Genomic DNA, 25,738 nt, shown 5'->3' with positions numbered 1-25,738 from the left:
AATTTTCTGATTCAGTATGTGGATGTATCTACTAGAGAAGTTGCAAAACTAGACCTACTCTTGGGAAATAAGGCAGGGCAGATGACTGAGGTGTCAGTGGGGGAGCACTTTAGGGCCAGCGACCATAATTCTATTAGATTTAAAATAGTGATGGAAAAAGATAGACCAGATCTAAAAGTTGAAGTTCTCAATTGGAGAAAGGCCAATTTTGATGGCCTTAGGTGAGAACTTTCAAAAGCTGATTGGGGGGCAGATGTTTGTGGGTAAAGGGACGGCTGGAAAATAAGAAGCCTTCAGAAATGAGATAATGAGGGTTCAGAGAAAGTATATTCCTGTTATGGTGAAAGGAAAGGCTGGTAGGTATAGGGAATGCTGGATGACTAAAGAAATGGAGGGTTTGGTTACGAGAAAGAAGGAAGCATATGTCAGATATTGACAGGATAGATCGAGATAATCCTTAGACGAGTATAAAGGAAGTAGGAGTATACTTTAGAGGGAAAACAGGAGGGCAAAACGGGGACATGAGATAGCTTTGGCAAATAGAGTTTAAGGAGAATCATCAGGAGGGCAAAAGGGGACATGAGATAGCTTTGGCAAATAGAGTTTAAGGAGAATCCAAAGGGTTTTTACAAATACATTAAGGACAAAAGGATAATTAGGGAGAGAATAGGGCCCCTCAAAGATCAGCAAGGCGGCCTTTGTGTGGAGCTGCAGGAGATGGGGGAGATACGAAACGAGTATTTTGCATCAGTATTTACTGTGGAAAAGGACATGAAAGATATAGAATGTGGGGAAATAGATGGTAACATCTTGAAAAATATCCATATTACAGAGGAGCAAGTGCTGGATGTCTTGAAATGCAGGAAGGTGGATAAATCCCCAGGACCTGATCAGGTGTACCCTAGAACTCTGTGGGAAGCTAGAGAAGTGATTGCTGGGCCTCTTGCTGAGATATTTATATCATCGATTGTTAGAAACGAAAATCGCTTCTCAATAATCGCTCTAGACAAATTCAGGAAAACAAAGTTTTATTAACAAGTCTGCAGAGTTGGGCACCCTTCTGAGAAAAAGGCGCCCCGAGGCTAACAATGTTTCTGATTAAATACAGGACAAGTCCCTCCCCTCTATAGCTCTAAAGAGTCACGAGGTTCACATTCTAAACAGTCAGTATTTTTCCATCCCTTATCACAAAGTCTGCAGCAGACGTTTCCCGAGTTGTTTTTCTACCCTGTAGTCTTATCAGTCAGGTGAGGTGCTGGAAGACTGGAGGTTGGCTAATGTGGGGTCACTGTTTAAGAAGGGTAGTAAGGACAAGCATAAGGATTAGTGTGAACTAATCTAAGCCCATCCCCCTACACTATCCCATCATCATCCATGTGCTTATCCAAGGATTGTTTAAATGCCCCTAATGTGGCTGAGTTAACTACATTGGCAGGCAGGACATTCCACACCCTTACCACTCCGAGTGAAAAACCTGCCTCTGACATCTATTTTGAATCTATCACCCCTCAATTTATAGCTATGCCCCCTCATACAAGCTGACACCATCAACCTAGGAAAAGGACTTTAACTGTCCACCCTATCTAACCCTCTGATCATCTTGTATGTCTGTATCAAATCCCCTCTTAGCCTTCTTCTCTCCAATGAGAACAGACCCAAGTCTCTCAGCCTTTCCTCATAAGACCTTCCCTCCAGACCAGGCAACATCCTGGTAAATCTCCTCTGCACCTTTTCCAATACTTCCACATCCTTCCTGAAATATGGGGACTAGAACTGTACACAATATTCCAAGTGCAGCCACACTGATGTTTTGTACAGTTGCAGCATGACATCAGGGCTCCGGAACTCAATCCCTCTACCAATGAAACCTAACACACCATATGCCTTCTTAACAAATAGGATAGGCTGGACAGGTACATTGGATAGTGAAGAAGGCGTTTGGTATGCTTTCCTTTATTGGTCAGAGTATTGAGTACAGAAGTTGGGAGGTCATGTTGCAGCTGTACAGGACATTGGTTAGGCCACTTTTGGAATATTGTGTGCAATTCTGGTCTCCTTCCTATCAGAAGGATGTTGTGAAACTTGAAAGAGTTCAGACAAGATTTACAAGGATGAGTCCAGGGTTGGAGGATTTGAGCTATGGGAGAGGTTGAATAGGCTGGGGCTGTTTTCCCTGGAGCGTCGGAGGCTGAGGGGTGACCTTATAGAGGTTTATAAAATCATGAGGGGCATGGATAGGATAAATAAACAAAGTCTTTTTCCTGGGTGGGGGAGTGCAGAACTAGAGGGCATAGGTTTAGAAAAAAAGGGGAAAGATATAAAAGTGACCTAAGGATGTAGGTTTGCTCGCTGAGCTGGAAAGTTCATTTTCAGATGTTTCGTCACCATACTTGGTAACATCTTCAGTGCAATACCCAGTAGGGTGACAAAACGTCTGAAAACGAACCTTCCAGCTCAGTGAGAAAACTTACATCCAGAACCTCAACCTGAGCATGGATGAGTTGGACTGAAAGGTCTGTTTCCATGCTGTACATCTCTATGGCTGTATAAGTCTAAGTTGATTCAATAAAATATGTTTTTGTAAATCCCAGTATCCCACTACAGGCCTTTGTCTGTACCCTGCAAGTTCCACCTTATCCCACCTTCCAATTCGGCACTGCTACCTTAAAATGTCCTACCTGTCCATCTTCCTTGCCACCTATCCACTCCAACCTCCTCACCGACCTACCACCTTCTCACCCACCTACATCCACCTATCACATTCCCAGCTATCTATCCCCAGCCCCATTCCCTTCCCATTTATCTCTCAGCCCCTCGGCCGACAAGCCCCATTCCTGATGAAGGGCTTTTGCCCAAAGCTTCGATTCTCCTGCTCCTCGGATGCTGCCTGACCAGCTGTGCTTTTCCAGCACCACACTCTCAACTCTGATCTCCAACATCTGCAGTCCTCACTTTCTCCTAATTCCTTTATGGATCCAAGTTCCTTTCCAATGAATTGATTGTTTCTGTATCCATGACTGGACTGGACGATGGATTCTGCCTGCTCTGGATGGGAAGGGGTTTCCTTGTGTCCCCCTCACATCCTTTTACCAATCACCTTCCCCCATGCTGCTCCCAGTCTACTGTCCCCAGGACCCTTGTTACCGTGGGTCTGAGCAAGCTCCTGAGCTGTATCATTTGATCCATTCGCTAGGGAATGGCCAGTGAGTGATACCGTCGAGGTTAACCGAGCAGCTCTGACCTGCCTCGAAGCAACTGAGTAAAGGAGCAGCCAATCAGCTTCTGGCTGTGACTTTCAGATCATGGATGGGTGAGGATTGGGTCTAAAACATTCAATTGAAAGAAATTCTGTTTTTCCTGATCCAGTTTGGATAGCTTGGGGACTCCTCAGTTTGGTAAGCACTGATAATTTCACTTTCTCCCTCGCTCTGCCTCCCAGGTTATGGTCTGGATCCATGGAGGAGCCTTCATTCTGGGCAAGAGCTCTATCTTTCATGGGGCAGCCCTGGCCGGTTATGGTAATGTCGTTGTTGTGGTGATTCAGTACAGGATCAGTGTGGCTGGCTTTCTCAGGTAAGTGCAAACTCAAGCTCATAGGAACCTTGTGGCTTCATAGAATCAAAGATTACCTATAGTGTAGGAACAGGCCATTCGGCCCAACAAGTTCACACTGACCTCCGAACAGGAACCCACCCAGACCCATTACCCTAACCTATGACTCATCATTTACCCCTGTCTAATGCACCTAACCTACACATTCCTGAACACTATGGGTAATTTATCATGGCCAATTCACCTAACCTGCACATCTTTGTGATTGTGGGAGGAAATCAGAACATGCAGAGGAAACTCACGCAGACATGGGGAAAATGTGCCAACTCCACACAGACAGTTGCCCGAGGCTGGAATCAAACTCGAGTCCCTGGCACTGTGAGGCAGCAGTGCTAACCACTGAGCCACCATGCCGCCCCAAACAAAGTCTCATTCACCCTACACTCTGCCCACCCGAGACAGTCTCCCATTCTGAATATCTTCCCCTGGTTTTCAGAGCTCTCCACAGCCCCTTGCTCAGCCCTCCCCATGTCTGTTATCTCCTCCTGCCATATAACCTTCAAAGATATCAGGATTCCTCTAGTTCCACCCTCTTCAGCATCCCCAGGTTTAATTGTCTTACGATTGGCAGCTCTCCGGTCAGCTGCCTGGACCTTAAATTCTAGAATTGCCTCCCGAAGTCTATCTACCTCTCACACCCTTTCCTACTTTAGAAAGCTTTTAAAACCAATATCATTGACAAAGCTTTTCATCAGCTGATCTAATATCTCCTCGTTTGGATCACAGTCATTATGTGGTTAACAAAACCCTTGGGAAAATCCTTGGCCATGTTATTACATTAAAGGCACGATTATAAGTGTAAATGACTTTCAGCAGTGAACAATAACTAGTGGCCCATCAGGACAGTCGTGGGGAGATAGAGACTCGTACACTCCATCTCCTCCATCGATTTCTTCCTTTTCAGTAAACCAGCACACGTCTCCTTCTTCTGAGGTGAATGGAAGCACTTGGAAAAATGTCTTTCTGTTTGTTACTTTCAAACTCTTTCCCTCACTCTTTCTCTCTCCCTGTCCCCCACTCTCTGTCTCCCTCACTCTCTCTCTTTCCCTCACTCTCTCTCTCCCTCTTTCCTCCACTTCCTTCTTTACTCTCTCACCCTGTTCTTTCTCTCACTCTGATTCCCATTGTGATTTGTCTGGCAAAGACTCTGTGTCTTCTCTCCCTGACCTGCCCATATCCCCCATGCCCTTCCTCTGAGATCTCACATTCCTCAGCAGGTACCTGAGTTCTCCAGGATGCGATCCCACATCCCTCAGCAGATCTCCAGGAGGTGATCTCAGATTCTCAAGCCTGTTGTGTTCAGGAGTAAAAGCCCCTCCTGAACTTGTGTATTTCGGTGGCCCACTGGGCTGTGTCTCCACCTGTGTGCCTAAAGATCCCGGTTCAAACCCCAGCTTGGGACCTGACCACCATTAGGTTATAAACAAGGGGTTAATGATGGGTTGATGGTGTTTCCATGGCTACTATCTGTGATTCCGATTTACAGGAGGCAGCTGAAAGTGTATATTGTCACAGACTCACTGAGTGAACTGTAAAACTCAGCATTTGTATACTCTTCCTTCATTCCCTGGTGAGTACAAATACATACATTTCACACCTTGCAGCTGTAACAAGAACAGCTTCCAATAACAACACAGATTCTCTATTTTTCTCAAACAATGACAGGATCACCTTTGTCAAGGAGTATTTTCATTCACTCGTGGGATGTGGACATTGCTGGCTGGGCCCAGCATTTCTTGCCCGTCCCAGTTGCCCCTTGAGAAGGTGGGGCTGAGCTGCCTTCTTGACCCGCTGCAGTCCATGTGCTGCCGGTAGACCCACAATGCCCTGAGGGAGGAAGGTGCCTCACTAAGTGTCTAATCCCATGAAATTCCTGATCAGGTCATACTGTCCTGTGCCTTCAGTTAAAGCTTCCCCAGCAATGATTCCTTTCCATGAAGCTGTGCTCTTTTGCTAGAAACTTAGTTTGATAGAATTGATAGATTCCATACAATATGGAAACAGGCCCTTCAGCCCAACAAGTCCACACCAAACCTCTGAAGAATAACCCACCCAGACCAATTCCCCTACTCTACATTTCCCCCTGACTAATGCATCTAACTTACACGTCAACTGAACACAATGGACAACTTAGCATGGCTAATTCACTTGACCTGTACATCTTTGGACTGTGGGAGGAAACCGGAGCACCCTGAGGAAACCCACTCAAACACGGGGAGAACGTGCAAACTCCGCAAAGACAGTCACCCGAGGCTGGAATCGAACCCAGGTCCCTGGCACTGTGAGGCAGCAGTGCTAACCACTGAGCCACCGTGCCGCCCACAATTTAGTTAATAAGCAAAAGTTAAGAATTAAGCATCTTTTACATCTTCATTTTGCTGTCTGTGACACAGCACAGGAGATGAATATGCTCGAGGGAATTTTGGATTCCTGGACCAGTTAGCAGCCCTGCAGTGGGTACAGAGGAATATTCGGGAGTTTGGTGGAAACCCAGGATCAGTCACACTGTTTGGACAGTCAGTTGGATCACTCAGTGTTTCACTACATGTACGGTGGGAAACTTGCTCTATTCTCTCTCTCTCTCTCTCTCTCTCTTCAATTGTTCAATTCAAGCAGAAATCTACTAGAACTGCAGCCTGGTCTAAGGTGGGGTGACTCACTCAGAAACTCCTCAGTTTCTGATCCAGGCCCGCTCTGCATAATGGGAATCAGTGAAAATGCAACTGTAAAAGTTAAGGTTTTTAAGATATAACTTAATCATTCTTACCCTGCCCATACACCCACTGCCTTGCCAGATTCTCCCAGCTTCCACATTCCTCCTGTCCATTCCCTGCCCTAACCCTTATTATTACCACCCAGTCCCAGCCCATTCTCTCATTCCCTGCATTGACCATTCCGCCAATACCCAGCTCCATCCCACAATATTCCTTCTCCTTGCTCCTGTCTTTGTATCCTCCAGAATCCTGCTGATTATCCCATCCCTTAAAAAAGCCTAGTATCCTTTCACAAAAATCACCGCTTTATTCCCATTCCCAATTTTTCCAACACCCAATGATCGAGGATTGAAATGTTCTGTACTGGAGGGTTCACAGTTCTCAAGTCATTGCACCAAGCAGACTCTCAAAATTCGAGTTCAGACTATGATGAGAGGTATATAATTTAGGTATATTAGTACCATTTTTAAACTTTAGATTTCAAAGTAGAGGTAGATAGGTGATGATTACTTCTTTCAAATTAAAGGTCACAGAGAATCCTTCCAGAACAGTAAATAAATCCAGCATTTTAACAAAAAGCAGGCGAATGAGCAACCCCTGTGGTGTTAATAGAGAGATGTTTATACTGTGAGATTTATGAAAGACAGGATAAACATTTAGAATCTAGCATTGAGTTTGAAGATGCCAGGTTTGAGTTCTGAAGTTTGTCTTTTTTCTTAGGAGTTCAGGGTTATTCAGAGAACCAGTTATTTCATCAGAAGGGTTTCAATTTAAAAGCTTCAAATTTTTTTTCAGAAATATGCAAGTTAAAAGAACTGAGAAAGTCTAAGCTCTAGGATTTGTGAAAAGTTTATGTTAGCAGACTTGGAAGGACCCAGTGAATTATCTCCACAGCAAAGAAATGGAAAGGAGTCAGTTAGTGTAGGAATGTTGAGATAGGGATGCAATCTCTCTGGATTTGAATCTCTGTAATGGATACTGTCAGGAAACAGACTGCAGTGGGATTTTATTCTGTAATTTACAATCATTCAAACTGCCTCCTATATTCAGTCAGCTTGTTTCTTCTATGGAATAGGACGTCAGTTTCATTGTTAAAGAAAAGCTGCAGGCTTGTGTGGGTATGTTGTAGTGACTGATAACCACGGTCACCGGGTCACCGACTAAACAGAAATATAAAGTTAGGGGCTATCAAGCCAGATTTCATTGTGCAATCTGACTTGTCGAGTTGGTACTGCAGCTGGGATCTTGATAAGAGATAAACTGTGATTGACAGTTGGCACCTCTCTGGGTATTAATGTGGCCGTTTGGTCAGTGATCTCACTGACTGTGAAACTCTGACTCTGAAGGTCAGGTACAGCTCCAGGAACATGAGGTCAGAGTTTAATTTGAGAATGTTGTTACTGTACTGGGCGATTGCTGCACTGTCAAAGGGGTCACCACTCCCTCCCTATCCCAGTGATCATTCCCAATCCCCACAGCCTCAAAGATAATTGAGCAGATGAGTTAAGAACACAGATCAGTGAACATATTCCCACATACAACTTATTCCTAGTGTATCTTATTATGCGCGAAATAATCTTTTCTGCGTTTTCTTCCAGACTCTATCTCCACTATCCACTGGCCTGTTCCATCGGGCAATATTGCAAAGTGGGAGCTCTCTAATGCCAGGATTGGTACCTCCAATACCAACCCAGTTGGCACAGGTGAGTGTGTGCAGTCTCTGTGAGGGATGGGTAATGAAGACGTTTGTTTAATGGGGACCTCAGATTGTGGTCATTGACCTTTCACCTCCAAAGCCTCAATTGCTTTTGTGCTTACTGAGCATACTCCTAGATGCCAGCGTACACAATTATCACATGTTTGCATTTTTTAACCTGGTTTGTTGATCTGTAAATTAACCTTTTGATGTCAACTCCACTACAGTTCCCTCTTTAGGCTGTCAATATACTTCTGGAAGACAATAATATTGTAAAAATTGTCCCATCATTTCACTTTCTGAAAAACTTTAATCAAATCATCCCGTATCCTTCGAAATTTCAGGGGATACAAACCTACGTTTAAAAATTAGATTCATTTCCAAAGGAAAGGAAAGAATCAAGAGAGTAGGAGACGTTACACAGCCCCTGAATGATGGGACAGAAGGCCGGTGGGCTGAGTGGCCTCCATTTCTGTGATGATCCTCTACTTCCTCACTGGGATCTTGCTGTGCAGAAATTGGTAGTTGCGATTTCTGACTGACCAACAGAGAGCCCTTCACTTCATTGGCTGTGAAAGACTCCAAGACATTCTAGCCACATTAAGAAGCAGCTACGCAAATGCAATTCCTTCCTGATGCCAAGGGAGCTGGGGGTTGCCGGGAGGACATTGGGAAAGGTCTGACGGGTGATGTCTGATTTGTGTTTTGCAGGAAGTTGCTCAGATAGCAGGATGTAATAGCACCCAGTCACAGCTACTGCTGCACTGCCTTCGTAACAAGACTGAGGAAGAGATGGTTCAAATCACCACCAGTTTGGTACTTTGCTCCACACGCGAAACTCTTGATAGTCCACTTGGATTTGATACTGGAAAGGTCTTTGCCCTGAAGGTTTACTGAGTGAGGCTGTGTCCTGCTGCAATGTGTGGCGGGGGTGGGGAGGCGGGTGTAATGGTGTGGGGTGCAGTTTAACCTCAGTCTGTGTCTCTGGGGCAGTAAATCCCAGGTTCTGTCTGTTCGATGGGGATGTCAAAGGACCATGTGAGACTTGCAGAGTCCTCCTCAGCCCCAGTCATTACACATTGGCCAATGATCTCCCTGATATTTGTGGGATTGGACTGCGAGTGTCCGCTGTTGTTACCACCTTCAGACCTTGTCTGGGAGATGAGACAACCTTCTATAGTATTCAAGAGGTGACCTCTCAGGAGCATACATCAGCTTCTTGTGCTCCATGCCAGTGCACAGAAACAGGAACTAAGTTTCAAAACAGAACAGGCAAACTCTCCCCTCCCAAACACACGCAATCCCTCAAACACATCACCCTCCCTCCTCAGCCCCCCAACCCCAGCTCCACCTCTCTCCTCCCCCTCCACTCCTGCCCCCTCCTCCCCCACTTCTCTCCTCCCCCTCCACTCCTGCCCCCTCCTCCCCCACTTCACCCTGTCCCCCTGTCTGTTTTTGCACATCCCCATCCACTCCAGTACCCCCTCTCTCTCCATTTACAGTTGGTTGGCTTGGCCATGCTAGTGTGTCCAGGGATGTGCAGGCTAGGTGGGTTAGCCATGGGGAATGCAGCGTTACAGGGAGAGGGTGGGGGATGGGGAGGGGGCTTTGGGAGTGATGCTGTTCGGAGGGTCGGTCTGGATTCGATGGGCTGGTTGGCCTGCTTCCACACTGCGGGGATTCTCTGATTCTATTCTATGATCGCTGTGGTCTGTGCTCATAGCTCCAGACCAGAAGGTGAAGAGGTCAAATCGCACACTCAATTCTCAAGTCCATGAATGCACTGGGCTGCTGCCTGGAGGGAGGGAGCACTGCTTTCTGCTGAACAAAGACTGGGACCGTGTGTGTCCTAACTGAAGAACTTAAAAAAACACTTGGTGACAGAGAGTCTGGTTGAGAGCAAGAAAAAAATGCCCAGAGTGTGATCTTACTGTGTGCAAATTGTCAACTGTGCTGCCTTCACTCTGACAGCAACTAAACTTCAAGAATGAGGCATTCTGTGCAAAACTCTGTTGTGAAAGTGCACCCTCTGTCTTTCCTAATGTTTATTAACAACACTGATCCCTATTTCAGAATGAGCTGTACCAGTTAATTCCTGCTCTAATTGTGGATGGATATTTCCTTAATGATGATCCCTGGAAGATGTTCCAGAAAGGACAGTTTCAGAACATCCCGATCCTGGTCGGAGTGACCACAGAGGAGGTGATAGGAAGCCTTGTCCACCCAGAGGTAACATACAGCGGCCCGGTAATAGAGACTAGATCACAGCAAACCCAGTCTCTGACAGAATGAGGGGCCGAGGTTGGGGAGGGGTTTGCAGAAAAGGTGCATTTTGTCAAAGCTTCTTGTCTCACGCACATCAGGACAATTTGCAAGAATACCAATTCAAGGGGAAAACGAACATTGAAACTGGATGCAACAAAAACAAAAATTGATGGAAAAGCTCAGCAGGACTGTGGAGAGAAATCAGAGTTAACGTTTCTACTCCAGCGACCCCTCCACAGAACTGATGGTAGCTAGGAAAAGGTTGGTTTTTATGCAAAAGATAGGATTGGGGGGGGAGGGGGTAAGGAGTAAAAGCTAGGTGGGCACAGAGCCCAAAGAGAGAGAAGAACAGTTGGACAGACAAAGGAGTGGGATAATAAACTGGCTGGGGGGATGTGAATCGCAGCTGATGGGGACTATTACTGACTAACACTGGTTATACTGGGGGAGCAAATGTAAAACAGAGCTGAGGAGAAACTGCTTCTCCCAAAGGGTTGTGAACCTGTGGAATTTGCTACCCCAAAATGCAGTGGATGTTGGGACAGTGAGTGAATTTAAGGAGGAGTTAGACAGGATTTTAACTGGTAATAGTTTGAAGTAAGAGGGAGAGAAGGCAGGAAAATGTGGTTGAGGAGCCTATCAGCCATGATCGAATGGTGGAGTATACTCGATGGGCCGAATGGCCTAATTCTGCTCCTATATCTTATGAACCTGTACTGTATGAGAGGAGAGTGCTGATTGGTTGGGAAGCGAAAAAATATTTGAAAAGTGTCCTTTTCCAGCAATACCCAAATGGCATAATAGGTCAATGGTGCTCAGTTTGACCCTCATTACCCTCTTTATCACAAAACCACCAGCTTCTACCTCTGTAGCATCGATCATCTACAGCCAGCTGCTGTACAAGGCTTTACTGCCTCTGGACTGGAGGATTCCAACATTCCCGAAGCAGAATACTGCCAATGCTGGGAACCTACCGTACAAACAGCAAAATGGTGGAGCTGGGGAGAGAGAGAGAGAGAGAGAGGGGGGTAATGATGAGAGTCAGTGGGCTTCAATGGTATCAGGGGAATAGTCAAATCCCAGAAATAAAAACAGGGAAAACAAGAGAGGGAAGGGAGAAGTCAGAGATTATTATGTGAAAGGGAGAATTTCTGGAATTTTGAGGCTAATTTGATCACTTGTTCTTGTTCTAAGAGAGAGAGCAGGAAACAGCATCGATGGAGTGGTCAGTTTAGGGGAGAAGGTGCGGCACTCCCTCAGCACTGACCCTCCGACAGTGCGGCACTCCCTCAGCACTGACCCTCCAACAGTGCGGCACTCTCTCAGCACTGACCTTCTGACAGTGTGGCACTCTCTCAGCACTGACCCTTTGACAGTGCGGCACTCCCTCAGCACTGACCCTCTGACAGTGCCCTCTCCCTCAGCACTGACCCTCTGACAGTGCGGCACTCCCTCGGGACAGTATTAAAATATGGGGTGAGATTTTTGTTCCCAAGTTTCCGGAGTGTTCCTGGTGTGTTACGCAATGACCTACCACTGATCCTTCTTTGCTGGATAGTTGAAATGAGACACCATTGCTGAGCTGTTTTCATGCATTTCCCTCTAGATATTGTTCAAATGTTTAAATATCCTCCTCTCTTCTTTACAGCAAATCATTCTGCCCAGCTGGGAAACAGGAATAAACAGAGAACAAATTCAGGAGAAAATTAACCAGTTTATCAAACCCCTAGTAAGACATTTTTGATGCTTATGTTTTCTAGCTGGTTGTCAGTGTAGAAACATCTTCAGGATTGGCTTTTGTTTCCAAGTGAACTTAATGTAACTCGCTCCTGCTCAATTTCTTCATCATTTTGTCCACTCTGATTCAGAGGTGAATGCAGCTTTGAAAATGTCGTTCTGACCCAGATTTGAAATCAGGGGCTTAAGCAAGTCGAGAGGTTCCTGTTTGGCTGAAGAACATGTGGAATGCTGTCGGAGGGAGGGTGGAGGGCATCAAGGAGTCTTTGTCCTCCCCAGCTGTCTGCAGCCTTTGATATGATTGACCTTGGAGAAAGTGAGGACTGCAGATGCTGGAGAGCAGAGTCAAAGAGTGTGGTGTTGGAAAAGTACGATTGGTCAGGCAGTATCCGAGGAGCAGGAGAATCAACATTTCGGGCATAAGCCTGAGGAAGAGCATATGCTTGAAACGTTGAGTCTCCTGCTCCTCAGATACTGCCTGACTGGCCGTGCTTTTCCAGCACCACACTTTTTGACATATGATTGACCATGTCAGTGGTGTTGTGGTCATGTCACTGGATAATAATCCAGACCCCACTGCAAGTGGTCCAGGGAGGTGCAATCTAATCCTATCATGCAGTTGGTGGAATTTCAGTTAGTGAAAGAACTTTATTCCTGGACGTGTACCTCAGTCACGGTGATCATAAAGCTATTTTCATTAACATAAAAACCCATCTGCTTCATAGAGTCATTCACTTCCTTTAGGATGAAAATATTCTGGCCTACATGTGACTCCAGACCTACAGTAATATGGCTGACTCTTAGTTAACGTCTGGAGCAGCCCAGCAAGTCACTCTGGGGTGGGATGGGCAGTAAATCTGGCACTGCCATTCCATGGCAGAATGAAAAAGCTGGTAGAACTGCATCACCTGCCTCCTTTGTGACCTGGCACACCTTTCAGTGATCTGTCTGTTTGTTCCCACAGGTTCAATCCTCAGCCACCTGCTATTTTAGTGCAGCAGCTCAGTAAAGTTACCATGGTCCCAACCTCTCATAGAGAGATGACTGGTAACCTGAGGATCACCACACCTCAGCCGAGAGGCCTTCATAGTAACTTCAGCTGGAACAGGAACTGAACCCATACTGTTGGCATCACAAGCCAGCCATCCAACCAACTGACCTAACTGACTGCAACACAATGGTGTCTTTAAAAGATCAGTTAGGCTTCACGTGTACATCAACAAATACACAACTCCACCTCCCCCCTAGTTCCCTCGAACCCTCTATTCTCCTTTCAATTATGAATCTGCCTGTCCAACATCTGGTGCTGGAACAGTAATTTCCTCCAGTTAAATACGGGGAAGAGAGAAGCTGCTGTCCTTGTTCCTCAGCACAACCTCTGCTCCCTCACCAAGGATCCAGACCCTCTCCGCTGTCTCACACTGAATCAGACTGTATGGGACTCTCTCATGGTCTCCCCATGGCCCGTCTCTATCACCTCCTCCAACCCTACAGCCAACTCTCCCTAATTCCGACAGTATTGCTCCTTCCTTGAGTCAGAAGGTCAAGCAAATGGGGTTTAAAGATCAACGGTTAGGGAAGAAAACCCGAGATGATGAATACAAGGTCCAATGTGTAAATCCTCTCACTTCCCTGGGCCCTGACAGCATTTTTATTATTATCATTTTGGGGTGTTTCTGTTTTCTTGTTGCAACATGTTGTCCTGTAGGACTCTAAGTGATTTAACTCTCTGGTTAGTTCGGTGAGGAGAATGGAGCCCTGATTTTTGATGAATACTTTGAGGATGTACATGACTGTGACACACTGAAGGAACGGTACCTCGACCTGTTTGGCGATGTGTTTATAACTATTCCCACCCTGAGAGCTGCCCAGTATTACAAAGGTGAGTGGGTTTGTCAACCTCGGGAAATTAATGAGGCCCTCAGTTGCTCCAATGTTTATACTTTATCAGGAACAAGAATACTGCACAAGGGGAGAGTCCTTAAAGGATTGTAGGCATCTCTGTCCATTCGAGAGAGCCAGTTATTGCATCGTTATTGAGTGGGTATGGATTGAGCGCACCACTTCATGAGAGCAGGACAAGGGCAGGAGATGAGCCTCCATGAATTACCACAATGGCACTGAACAGGAAGGGATTTGGGTCCACAGTTAGGTCAGATTCTGTACAATGCTGGTGAATGGGAGGAAGTTTGATCCACTTGGAATCTATAGAGCATTTAGGAGTGAATGAGCAAGAATTTGATCCATTGGGATTGTACACAGTGGGAGCGAATAGGAAGGTGTTTGAATCCATTGGGATTGTATACAGTGGGAGTGAATAGGAAGCTTTGTGAATCCATTGGGATTGTGTACAGTGGGAGTGAATAGGAAAGCTTGTAAATCCATTGGGATTGTGTACAGTGGGAGTGAATAGGAAGGTTTGTGAATCCATTGGGATTGTGTACAGTGGGAGTGAATAGGAAGGGGTTTGAGTCGAGAGTGTGTTGCTGGGAAAGCACAGCCGGTCATGCAGCATCCGAGGAGCAGGAGAATCGACATTTCGGGCAAAAGCCCTTCATCAAGAATGATGTTTGTGGGCCGGAGGGGGCTGGGAGGTCAATGGGAGGGAGATGGGGTTGGGGTAAGGTAGCTGAGAAAGCGATAGGTAGATGAAGGTGAAGGAAAAGGTGATAGGTCGGAGGGGGGAGTAATGGACAGGTCTGGAGGGCAGTGCCAAGTTGGAGGCTTGGGGCTGGGATAATATGGGGGGAGGGAAAATGAGGAAGCTGCTGAAATCCATATGGATCCCGTGTGGTTGCAGGGTCCCAAGGCAGAATATGAGGCGTTCCTCCTCCAGGTGTCGAGTGGTAACAGTTTGGTGGTGAAGGCGGCCCAGGACCTGCATATCCTTGACGGAGTGGGAGGGGGAGTTGAAGAGTTCAGCCACAGGGCAGTGGGGTTGGTGGGTGGGGATGTCCCAGAGTTGTTCTCTGAAACGATCTGCAAGAAGGTGTCCTGTCTCCCTGATGTAGACGAGACCATACTGGGTTCAACAGATACAGTAGATGACATTGGTGGAGGTACAGGTAAATTTCTGACAGATGTGGAAGGATCCCTTGGGGCCTTGGATGGAGGTGAGGGGAGTGGTGTGGGCGCAAGTTTTACACTTTCTGTGGTGGCAGGGACAGGTACCAGGAGTGGGGCATGGGTTGGTTGGGGGTGTGGGGGCGCGTGGACCTGACGAGGGAGTTGCAGAGGGACTGGTCTCTCTGGAATGCTGATAGGGGCGGGGAGGGAAATAAATATCTGGTGGTGGGTCCATTTGTACCTGGTGGAAGTGGCAGAGAATGATGTGATGTATGCCAAGGTTGGTGGGGTGGAAGGCGAGGACCTGGGGAGTTCTGTCCTTGTGGTTGAGAGGGGTGGAGGTCAAGGGCGGTGGTTCGTGAAGTGGAGGAGATATGCTGGAGGGCATCATCAACCACATGGTAAGGGAAATTGCAATCGTGGAAGAAGGAGGTCTGGGACTTTCTGAGGTGGAATTGGTCATCCTGGGAGCAGAGGCGGAGGAATTGGGAATAAGGGATGGCATTTTTACAGGAGATAGGGTGGGAGGACGTGTAGTCCAGGTAGGTGTGGGAGTTGGTAGGTTTGTACTAGATGTCTGTGGTCAGTCAGTTGCCAGAGACGGTGATGGACAGGTCCAGGAAGGAGAAGGAGGTTTCCGAGATGGTTCAGGTGAATTTGAGATTGGGGTGGACTGTGTTGGTAAAGTTGATGAACTGTACAACCTCCTTGTGGGAGCATGAGGTGCCGCCATACAGTCATCGATGCAGTGGAGGAACAGGTGGGGGGGTGGTGGCTGGTGTAACTGTGGAAGATGGACTGTTCCATGTAGCTAACAACCAGGCAGGCATAGCTGGGGCCCATGGCTACCCCTTTGGTTTGGAGGAAGTGGGAGGATTGGAAGGAGAACTAATTGAGGGTGAGGACCAGTTCAGCCAGGCGGATGAGGGTGTCGGTGGATTCCTAATGAAGAGCTTATGCCCGAATCCTGAATTCTTCTCCTTTGATGCTGCCTGCCCTGCTGTGTTTTCCCAGCACCACACTCTCAACTCTGAATTCCAGCATCTGCAGTCCTCACTTTCTCCCAGGAGGGGGTTTGAGTCCATTGGAATTGCATACAGTGGGAGTGAATAGGCAGGGGTTTGGGTCCATTGGGATTGTGTACAGTGGGAGTGAATAGGAAGGGGTTTGGGTCCATTTGCGATTTCAGACTGGGTTGGTGTTGCTGAGAATGCACTGTGTTTGCTTTGAGCTGCTGATGTTTCAGGTGTTGTGTTTGCAGATGCTGGGAACCCTGTGTTTCTGTATGAGTTCCAGCACCGTGCCAGTTTCTATGAGAGGAGAATACCCCAGTTCAGGAGAGCTCCTCACGCAGCGGAACTCTCCTTTGTCTTTGGAGGAGCCTTCATCCCTGCTTTTGATGTGTTACTTGGTGAGGAGCGTCATATATCTACATGTGGGTTAGGATACTTTAAAAATATCTGCAGAATGACAAGTCTTGTGGTAGAGTGGTAATGCCCCTATCTCTGAGTCAGAAGGCCTGGGGAGTGTCACTATCTGTATAGGGTGGTTAACTTCATCTTACACAGTGAGGGATACGGTGATGCCTTCACAGGTTAAACAGTCTGGTGGGATTAATTGTTTGGATTGGCATGTTGTAGATTTTTGGAGTTCAGAAATAAAGAACTTGCATTTATATAGTGCCTTTCAAGTCCTCAGGACATCTCAAAGTGCTTTATGGCCAATGAAGCTCTTTTGAAATGTGGTCACTAGTCATAGAACCATATAGTACAGAAGAGGCCCTTCAGCCTATCAAGTCTGTACTGCCAAATATTTCCTACTCCCTACCCAGGCCTACTTGCCTGCACTACACCCAGAGCTTTGAATGTTATGACACTGTACCGTAAAATGTTCTATCATTCTCGCCCAGGTTGTGAGGCTTACCCCCATCAACCCCCCACCTAGGCAGTGCATTTCAGAACCCAACACCCTTTAAATGAAAAGGTTTTTCCTTAAACCTGATCTAGATTCCTGCCTTTCACTTTAAAATGATGGCCCCCTTGCAGTTGACCCTTTGACCAAGGGAAACACCTCATCCATCCCTCTCATAGCGTTACACACCTCTATCAGGGTCCCCCGCCCCCAACGACCTTCTCTGTTCCAAAGAAAGCAACCCAAGCTTATCCAGTCTCTTTCAACACCATAGCAGCAGAGGTAGACCATTTGGCCCATCGAAACTGCTCTACTATTCATTGAGATCATGGCTGAGCTTTTAATCCAACTTTCCAGCCTTTTCCTCCTGTCTCTCTCTACATCGCTGAAACGTTCCATCCCAGGCAACATCCTGGTGAATCTCCTCTGTGTTTTCTCATGTCCCCCCTTTGCTCTCCTCATTCCTTCCTTAAGCTGCACTTCCTTTCCTCCACCAGGCCTCTGCTGGCTTCCCCCTTTGTGCCTGTTATTGTGAGCAGGAGACACAGCAGCCAGTCCCAAACCTCCAAGTGAAAAGGGGCCTGTCTAATGATCTCTGAGGTAGTGTTCTTTGAGGGAGGGGTAATGCCCAGGATCCCAGCAAGAACCTAGCTGCTGCCTTTCAAAATCCTGTACACCATCCCTGGTCTGTGACTTAATTCCTCCCCCCCGCTTCACCCCACCCCACTGCTTGAACAAATAGCTGTGTAAACAGCACTTGCAATGAGTATTGGTAACCTTTTTCACTGTCCACTGTGCCACCAATTTTGGTGTTATCCACAAACCTACTAACCATGTCTCTTACATTCTCATGAATTGAATTGAATTTATCGTCACGTGTACCAAGGCACAGTCTTGCGAGCAATACAATCATCCACATTAGTTATATAAGTGATAAACAATAGTGGACCCAGCACTGATCCTTGCGGCACACTGCTGGTAAGGGTGTGAGGGGCTGGACACTACCCTGAAGGTGAACAGGACCCCAGTTCAACATCTTGCTGAGAGACAGCATCTTCAGCAGAGTGGTACTCCCTCAACACTCTACTGGAATCTCCATCTTTACAGAGTGGTACTCCCTCAACACTCTACTGGAGTCTCCATCTTCACAGAGTGGTCAACACTCTACTGGAGTCTCCATCTTCACAGAGTGGTACTCCCTCAACACTCTACTGGAGTCTCCATCTTTACAGAGTGGTACTCCCTCAACACTGGAGTCTCCATCTTTACAGAGTGGTACTCCCTCAACACTCTACTGGAGTCTCCCCCATCTTTACAGAGAGACCTGAACCCACACCTTCAGAACTAAAGTTGACAGGATGACCCACTGAGTCACTCCTGGCACCTGAACAGGGCTAGTTGGCAGCTGCATATTTACACCCTGGATTAATTATTCTCAAGATGTGGGCATTGTTGGGTAGGGGTGAGCTGCCTTTAGAAACTGCTGCAGTCCATGTGCTGTAGGTAGACCCTCAATGCCTTAAGGAAGTGAATTCCAGGATTTTAACCCAGTGACAATGAAGGAACAGCGACATATTTCCAAGTCAGGATGGTGAGTGGCTTGGAGAGGAACTTGCATGTGTTGGTGTTCCTATGAATCTGCTGCCCCTGTCCTTCTCGATGGTAGAAAGTGTGTGATATCTTCATTAATTGCAGCCATGAAGCAGAGGGAATGTCGTAATTCTGTGGGTTTTTTTATAAACAGGTAACGTGACTGAAGCAGAAAAGAGTTTGAGTAAGATGGTGATGTTATACTGGGCCAGCTTTGCGTGGAATGGGTAAGGTTTTCACTGATTACAGCTTCTCAACAGTGTTTGCTTTCTCATTCCAGGTCATTCATCAAGGCATCCGGAGACAGAAATATCAATGTTAAGACTAAGACTTTGAATTTCCTATCACTGGGTGATCCATCCCCTTCATGGTTTTATAAATCTCTGTAAGGTTACCCTTCAGGTTCTGACACTCCGGGGAAAAGATTCTTAGATTATCCAGCCTCTCCTTATAGCTCAAACCCTGCAGTCTCAGTAACATCCTTGTAAATCTTTTGTGCACCCTTTCCAGTTTAATAACATCCTTCCTCTGGAAGAGTGACCAGAATTGGACACAGTCCTCCAAATGTAGCCTGACCAATGTCACCTACATCCATAACATGATGTCCAGCTCCTATACTGAATGCTCTGATCAATGAAGTTAAAAATCACACAACACCAGGTTATAGTCCAACAGGTTTAATTGGAAGCACACTAGCTTTCGGAGCGACGCTCCTTCATCAGGTGATTGTGGAGGGCTCGATCGTAACACAGAATTTATAGCAAAAAATTGCAGTGTGATGTAACTGAAATTATACATTGAAGAATTGATTGTCTGTTAAGCCTTTCATCTGTTAGAATACAGTGATAGTTTCAATTCTTTCATGTGTAAATCACAAAACCCTTTTTTTTTAAAATTGCATTCTCGGGTTAGCTGTTAACAACGGTGATAGCTAGACAATATGTTGAAGGTGGAGCATCGCTCCGAAAGCTAGTGTGCTTCCAATTAAACCTGTTGGACTATAACCTGGTGTTGTGTGATTTTTAACTTTGTACACCCCAGTCCAACACCGGCATCTCCGAATCCTGATCAATGAAGGCAAGTATGCCAAACACCTTCTTCACCTCCCTGTCTACCAGTGATGCCACTTTCAAGGAACTATGTACTTGCAGCCCTAAGTCTGTCTGTTTGACAGCACTCCCCAGGGCCCAACCATTAATTGCGTAAGCCCTGCTCTGATTTGGCTTTCCAAAATGCAATATTTCACATTTATCTAAATTAAACTCCATCTGCTATTCCTCAATCCTCTTGTGATCTTAGATAACCTTCTTCACTGTCCACTGTGCCATCAATTTTGGAGTCATCCACAAACTTACTAACCATGTCTCTTATGTTCTCATGAATCGAATTGAATGAATTGAATTTATTGTCACGTGTACCGAGGCACAGTGAAAAGCTTTGTCTTGTGAGCAATACAATCATCCACATCAGTTACATAAATGATAAACAGTAGTGGTCCCAGCACTGATCCTTGCGGCACACCACTGATCAAAGGCCTCCAGTCTGAATAACAGCCCTCTCCCACCAGCCTCTGTCTCCTACCATCAAGCCAATTTTGTATCCAATTGGCTAGCTCTCCCTGGATCTCATGTAATCTAACCTTACTAATCAATCTACCATGCGGAACCTTGTTGAATGCCTTGCTAAAGTTCACATAGGCCACGTCCAGCTCCCCCTTGAATATGTTTAATGAAGTGGCCCCAACAGCTTCCTGTGGAAGAGAATTCCACAGGAACACAACTCTCTGAGTGAGGAAATTCATCCTCATCTCAGTCCTGAATGGCTTACCCTTTATTCTCAGAATCTGACCCCTAGTTCTGGACTTCCCCAGCATTGGGAACATTTTTTCCACTTCTAGCCTGCCCAGTCATATCAGGATTTTATGTGTTTCTATGAGATCCCCCCTCAATCTTCTCTAAAGTTTAACTTAACTCATAAATCCACTGGGGACACCTCAGGGCAGAACATCAATACTCCATCATCCTTACCATTGCACAATGCCCAGTTTAAATTCTGTTGCTACAGTTTCTAAGTGGGACGTGAGCCAAAGATTGAATACTTGCTCCATTATCTATTACTTTCCAACAGATGACAGTTTATATTACCAGAGCACAGTCTTTCTAATCCCATTACTCTATAAGTCACAACATTAAAGAAAAAGAGTTGTTGCAGTTACCATGAAAACCAATTATGATTAGATTATATTCCCTACATTGTGGAAACAGGCTCTTCAGCCCAACAAGTCCACACTGACCCTCTCGAAGAGTAACCCACCCAGACCCATTTCCCTCTGACCAATGCACCTAACACTACGGGCAATTTAGCTTGGCCAATTCACCTGACCAGTACATCTTTGGATTGTGGGAGGAAACCCACGCAGACACGGGGAGAATGTGCAAACTCCACACAGACAGTTGCTCGAGGCTGGAATCAAACCTGGGACTCTGGTGCTGTGAGGCAGCAGTGCTAACCACTGAGTCACCGTGAATTATCTATATCAGCTTTTATAAAATGATTTATCAACAAGTTTTCTCAAAACTCACAATTATTGGTGTTTATAAAACAAAACTTAGAGATGTACAGCACGGAAACAGACCCTTTGGTCCAACTCATCCATGCTGACCAGATATCCCAACCCAATCTAGTCCCACCTGCCAGCATCCGGTCCATATCCTCTAAACCCTTCCTATTCATATACCCATCCAAATGCCTTTTACTAATCAATAATGATGTAATAATTGGTTCATATAAAACAGTCAGTCGTAAAGAAGTGTAAATACTTATGCCTAGAAATATCTCCAAAAACACATACACATATCCTATTGGAAAGATGTTGTGAAACTTAAAAGGGTTCAGAAAAGATTTACAAGGATGTTGCCAGCGTTAAGACGATTTGAGCTACAGGGAGAGGCTGAACAGGCTGGCGCTGTTTTCCCTGGAGCGTCGGAGGCTGAAGGGTGACCTTACAGAAATTTATAAAATCATGAGGGGCATGGATAAGATAAATAGACAAAGTCTTTTCCCTGGGGCAGGGGAGTCCAGAACTAGAGGGCATAGGTTTAGGGTGAGAGGGGAAAGATATAAAAGAGACCTAAGGGGCAACTTGCAGAGGGTGGTATGTGCATGGAATGAGCTGCTAGAGGATGTGGTGGAGGCTGGTACAATTGCAACATTTAAGAGGCATTTGGATGGGTAAATGAATAGGAAGGGTTTGGAGGGATATGGGCCGGGTGCTGGTAGGTGGGACTAGATTGGGTTTGGGCGGCATGGCTGAGTTAGACCGAAGGATCTGCTTCTGTGCTATGTATGCCTATGACTCAATGACAAACATTCGTAAACACACAGACACATAATACTCTCAAAAACACAGTCATACATACAAATATACATAATGTACAAATACACACCGACACATATAAATACAAACACACAGACACACATACACACAAACAGGCCTCTGCAAAACAGGAAAAGAAAATCTCTCTTCAGAGATTGTCTTTCTTAAAAACAATCCAAACAGGAAGTGATTGGTAAATGCTCTGAAGTGCTGATTACCATTGGAGACTGGGCAGTGTGTATATAGATCCCTCCTAGTAAATGGGTTAGTCAATTTGATAGCGGAGTATCAGTAGGTTTATGACAGAGGGTGCCTATGGGTTTGTTAGGAGGGCGGGGGGTGCAGAAACTGAACAGTTGTGTTGCCTTCACAGAAACAGAACATTCAGTGGAGGTGTTAGTGGGTCCCTGCTCAATCAGAGGAGAAAGTGAGGTCTGCAGATGCTGGAGATCAGAGCTGAAAATGTGTTGCTGGAAAAGTGCAGCAGGTCAGGCAGCATCCAGGGAACAGGAGAATCGACGTTTCGGGCATAAGCCATTCTTCAGGAATCCTGAAGAAGGCGCCCCTCCCCCAAGTCCCCCCTCCCTACCTTTTATCTTAGCCTGCTGGACACACTTTCCTCGTTCCTGAAGAAGGGCTTATGCCCGAAATGTCGATTCTCCTGTTCCCTGGATGCTGCCTGACCTGCTGCGCTTTTCCAGCAACACATTTTCAGCCCTGCTCAATCAGACCCAAAGTACCTTTGAACCAAGTACTAACATCCCAAACTCTGATCGTATTCGCTTTTCACCTTTTATTGAATTCATCTGTGGGATGTGGGCATCATTGGCAAGACAATATTAATTGTTCATCCTTAGTTATGTGGCTAGGTGTCATAGAAGGAGGGGGATGTTGGAGGTAATTGAGGAGCCTTTTACACTTTGTGTTCCATTAAATGTTATTGCCATCTCTTCCTTTGCAGGAATCCCAACAGAAATGACTTACCAAATTGGCCGATGAACAGTGACTCTGGAAAATACATGCAGTTCAACCTCAACCTGCAAACAGGCAACAATTTAAAGAAAGACAAGCTCAAATTTTGGTCTAACAAGCCTCCAAAGATAATTGCAAAAATACTAATCTAGTTTAAAGTTAATTCCAATCCTTTGTTTGAAATGTCATGAAGTGTTTAAATTTGTGGGTGTTACCTTGTACCAAAATGTACAAATGCACAACACACACATGACCTGACAAAAGTGCCCATACAAACACACACAATAAGGTAGAAATACATGTCCAAACACACATACACACAAACACAACTTGTACAAACGCACACAAAGGCATACACAAACTGACACATACACACACCTTTCTATATGTTCTCACATAATCAGGAATGTTGGACATATCTTTCTCACAAATTAATTGAATTGAAGTAGACAGACAAGATAGGAAAAGGAAAGTGACACTAAACAGAACTTTGAACTGACCTTACATTCATTGCCAGATCATTAGAAATGAACCGTAAAGCCAAGATTATTGTATTGGAGAATGAGCTGAGAACAATCACAGCACCGATGGTGAATCAAACAAATCAGCAAATATAAAACAAATAAAAATTAGAATATTTGCATGAGAATTGAGAACATGGTTTAAAATGACATTCTGAATCTTGCCACAATTGCTTTGCAATCACATGCTCTATAATATTAACAATAAAACCACAAGTCTATCCATCAAAAACCACTTAAACTGTGGGCAGAATGATTCATAAAGACACAGTGGCTAGCACTGCTGCCTCGCAGTGTCAGGGACCCTGGTTCAAACCCAGCTTTGGGCAGCTGTCCCTGTGGAGTTTGCACATTCTCCCTAGCCTACATCCACGTAGCCTGCACATCATTCACCACATTGTGAATTTGGAGGAAACCAGAGCACCGAGAGGTAACGCACACTGACATAGGAAGAATGTGCAAACTCCATACAGTCACCTGAGGGTGGAATCAAACCCAGGTGTCTGGGGCTATGAGGCAGCAGTGCTAACCACTGTGCCATGCCGTGACATCAGCTGCCTCAATTTCTCCACCCCGCCCCCGCCACCAACTCCAACCTCACTCTCTCTGCACCAACCCCCGTTTCACCATCAAACCCGCTGACAAAGTCGGGCAGTGGAGTCTCTAGGGCAGACCTCTATATCACACAGGCTGAGTGCCAGCTCTCCGACACCACGTCCTACCTGCCCCTTGACCACAACCCCACTGTGACCCATCAAACCAAAATCATTTGCATAGCCGATCTAGTCCCATTGCTAGCATTTAGCCCATATCCCTCTAAGATCATTCATGTTGAAAGTAAAAAAAACCTGCAGTTGCTAGATTCCAAGGTAGACAAGCAGGAGGCTGGCGTTCCCAGCAGGTGTCAAACAGCAACCTGGAGGAACAACACCTCTTCTTCTACCTGGGCAGCCTACAGTCCACAGGACTCAACAATGAGTTCTCCAATTTCAAATAACCTCCCTTCCCATCATCCACTCCTTTCCCAGCCCCTCCTCCTCCCTTCCATTCCTCTGATCAACTCTTTCTTCCAGCTCAAGAGTGATCATGGAAAAGCGCAGTAGATCAGGCAGCATCCAAAGAGCAGAAGAATCGATGTTTCGGTCAAAAGCCCTTCATCAGCCCCTCATTCCTGATGAAGGGCTTATGCCCGAACAGCGATTCTCCTCCTTAGATGCTGCCTGAGCTGCTGTGCTTTTCCAGCACCACACTGTCAGCTCTGATCTCCAACATCTGCAGTGCTCACTTTCTCCTTCCATCCACCTATCAACCAGAGTCATTTCTCCCATCGACCAACCAGGTTGTACCCTCTACCTGTGTTCACCCATCCCTACATCACCACCCCCATCCCACTTTATCTGCACCTCCCCCCACACCCACCCCCCCGTCCTGACGAAGGGTTACACCCGAAACGTTGACTTCTCCACCTCTGGATGCTGTCTGGCTTGTTGTGTTCTCCCAGCCTCCTGCTTTTCTACCTTCCTATTCATATCCCCATCCAGATGCCTTTTAAATGCTGTAATTGTACCAGCCTCCACCACTTCCTCTAGCAGCTCATTACATACACGCACCACCCTCTGTGTGAAGGTGAAGACATTTCTCCTCGAAATCCTTCGGAACCACCTGAAAACAACAAATGCTGGAGGTCACAGTGGGTCAGGCAGCATCCTTGGAGAGAGAGCAAGCTAATGTTTCGAGTTTAGATGACTGTTCATCAGAGCTAACGTGGTGTTCAGGGGGCTCTATTTGTGCCAAAGTTTGCTGGGTGGGGGGTGGCAGTGGTGGGTCTAGAATGCTGGAGGAAAAAAGATGCTGAAAATTCAGATTAAGTGATCTGAATGTGAGAATGGCAGAAAAACGGGTATCTCCTGGCAAACTTGAAAGGACAGGCAGACCCACTGGGTTGGGGGGAGGAGAGAGGACCTGGTGACAAAGAATATAATAAGGGAAGGAATGGGAGTGGGTTCAGAATCTGAACGTGGTAAAAACAATGACTGCAGATGCTGGAAACCATATTCTGGATCAGTGGTGCTGGAAGAGCACAGCAGTTCAGGCAGCATCCGAGGACAGGCAAAATCGACGTTTCGGGCAAAAGCCCTTCATCAGGAATAAAGGCAGAGAGCCTGAAGCGTGGAGAGATAAGCTAGAGGAGGGTGGGGGTGGGGATAGAGTAGCATAGAGTACAATAGGTCAGTGGGGAAGGAGATGAAGGTGATAGGTCAGGGAGGAGAGGGGGGAG

General features: G+C 46.2%; 1 protein-coding gene across 1 annotated transcript in view; it reads left to right on the top strand.

Annotated features, from left to right (window-relative positions):
- Positions 1–23,585, top strand: part of LOC122558202 (carboxylesterase 5A-like) — a 48,832-nt gene extending 25,247 nt beyond the window's left edge. Inside the window, exons 4-13 of the mRNA XM_043706527.1 lie at positions 3,440–3,573; positions 6,006–6,159; positions 7,925–8,029; positions 8,734–8,838; positions 10,096–10,251; positions 11,936–12,016; positions 13,762–13,906; positions 16,352–16,501; positions 18,746–18,818; positions 22,929–23,585. Of these exons, the coding sequence (XP_043562462.1) occupies positions 3,440–3,573; positions 6,006–6,159; positions 7,925–8,029; positions 8,734–8,838; positions 10,096–10,251; positions 11,936–12,016; positions 13,762–13,906; positions 16,352–16,501; positions 18,746–18,818; positions 22,929–23,091 (1,266 nt within the window). The 3' untranslated portion in view covers positions 23,092–23,585. The remainder of the gene's footprint in view (positions 1–3,439; positions 3,574–6,005; positions 6,160–7,924; positions 8,030–8,733; positions 8,839–10,095; positions 10,252–11,935; positions 12,017–13,761; positions 13,907–16,351; positions 16,502–18,745; positions 18,819–22,928) is intronic.
- Positions 23,586–25,738: the final 2,153 nt, after the last annotated feature.

Source organism: Chiloscyllium plagiosum, chromosome 17 (assembly GCF_004010195.1).
Source record: "Chiloscyllium plagiosum isolate BGI_BamShark_2017 chromosome 17, ASM401019v2, whole genome shotgun sequence".
Classification (NCBI taxonomy): Eukaryota; Metazoa; Chordata; class Chondrichthyes; order Orectolobiformes; family Hemiscylliidae; genus Chiloscyllium; species Chiloscyllium plagiosum.
The sequence above is the reverse complement of the archived record's forward strand: the minus strand, read 5'-3'. Positions and strand labels throughout refer to the sequence as shown.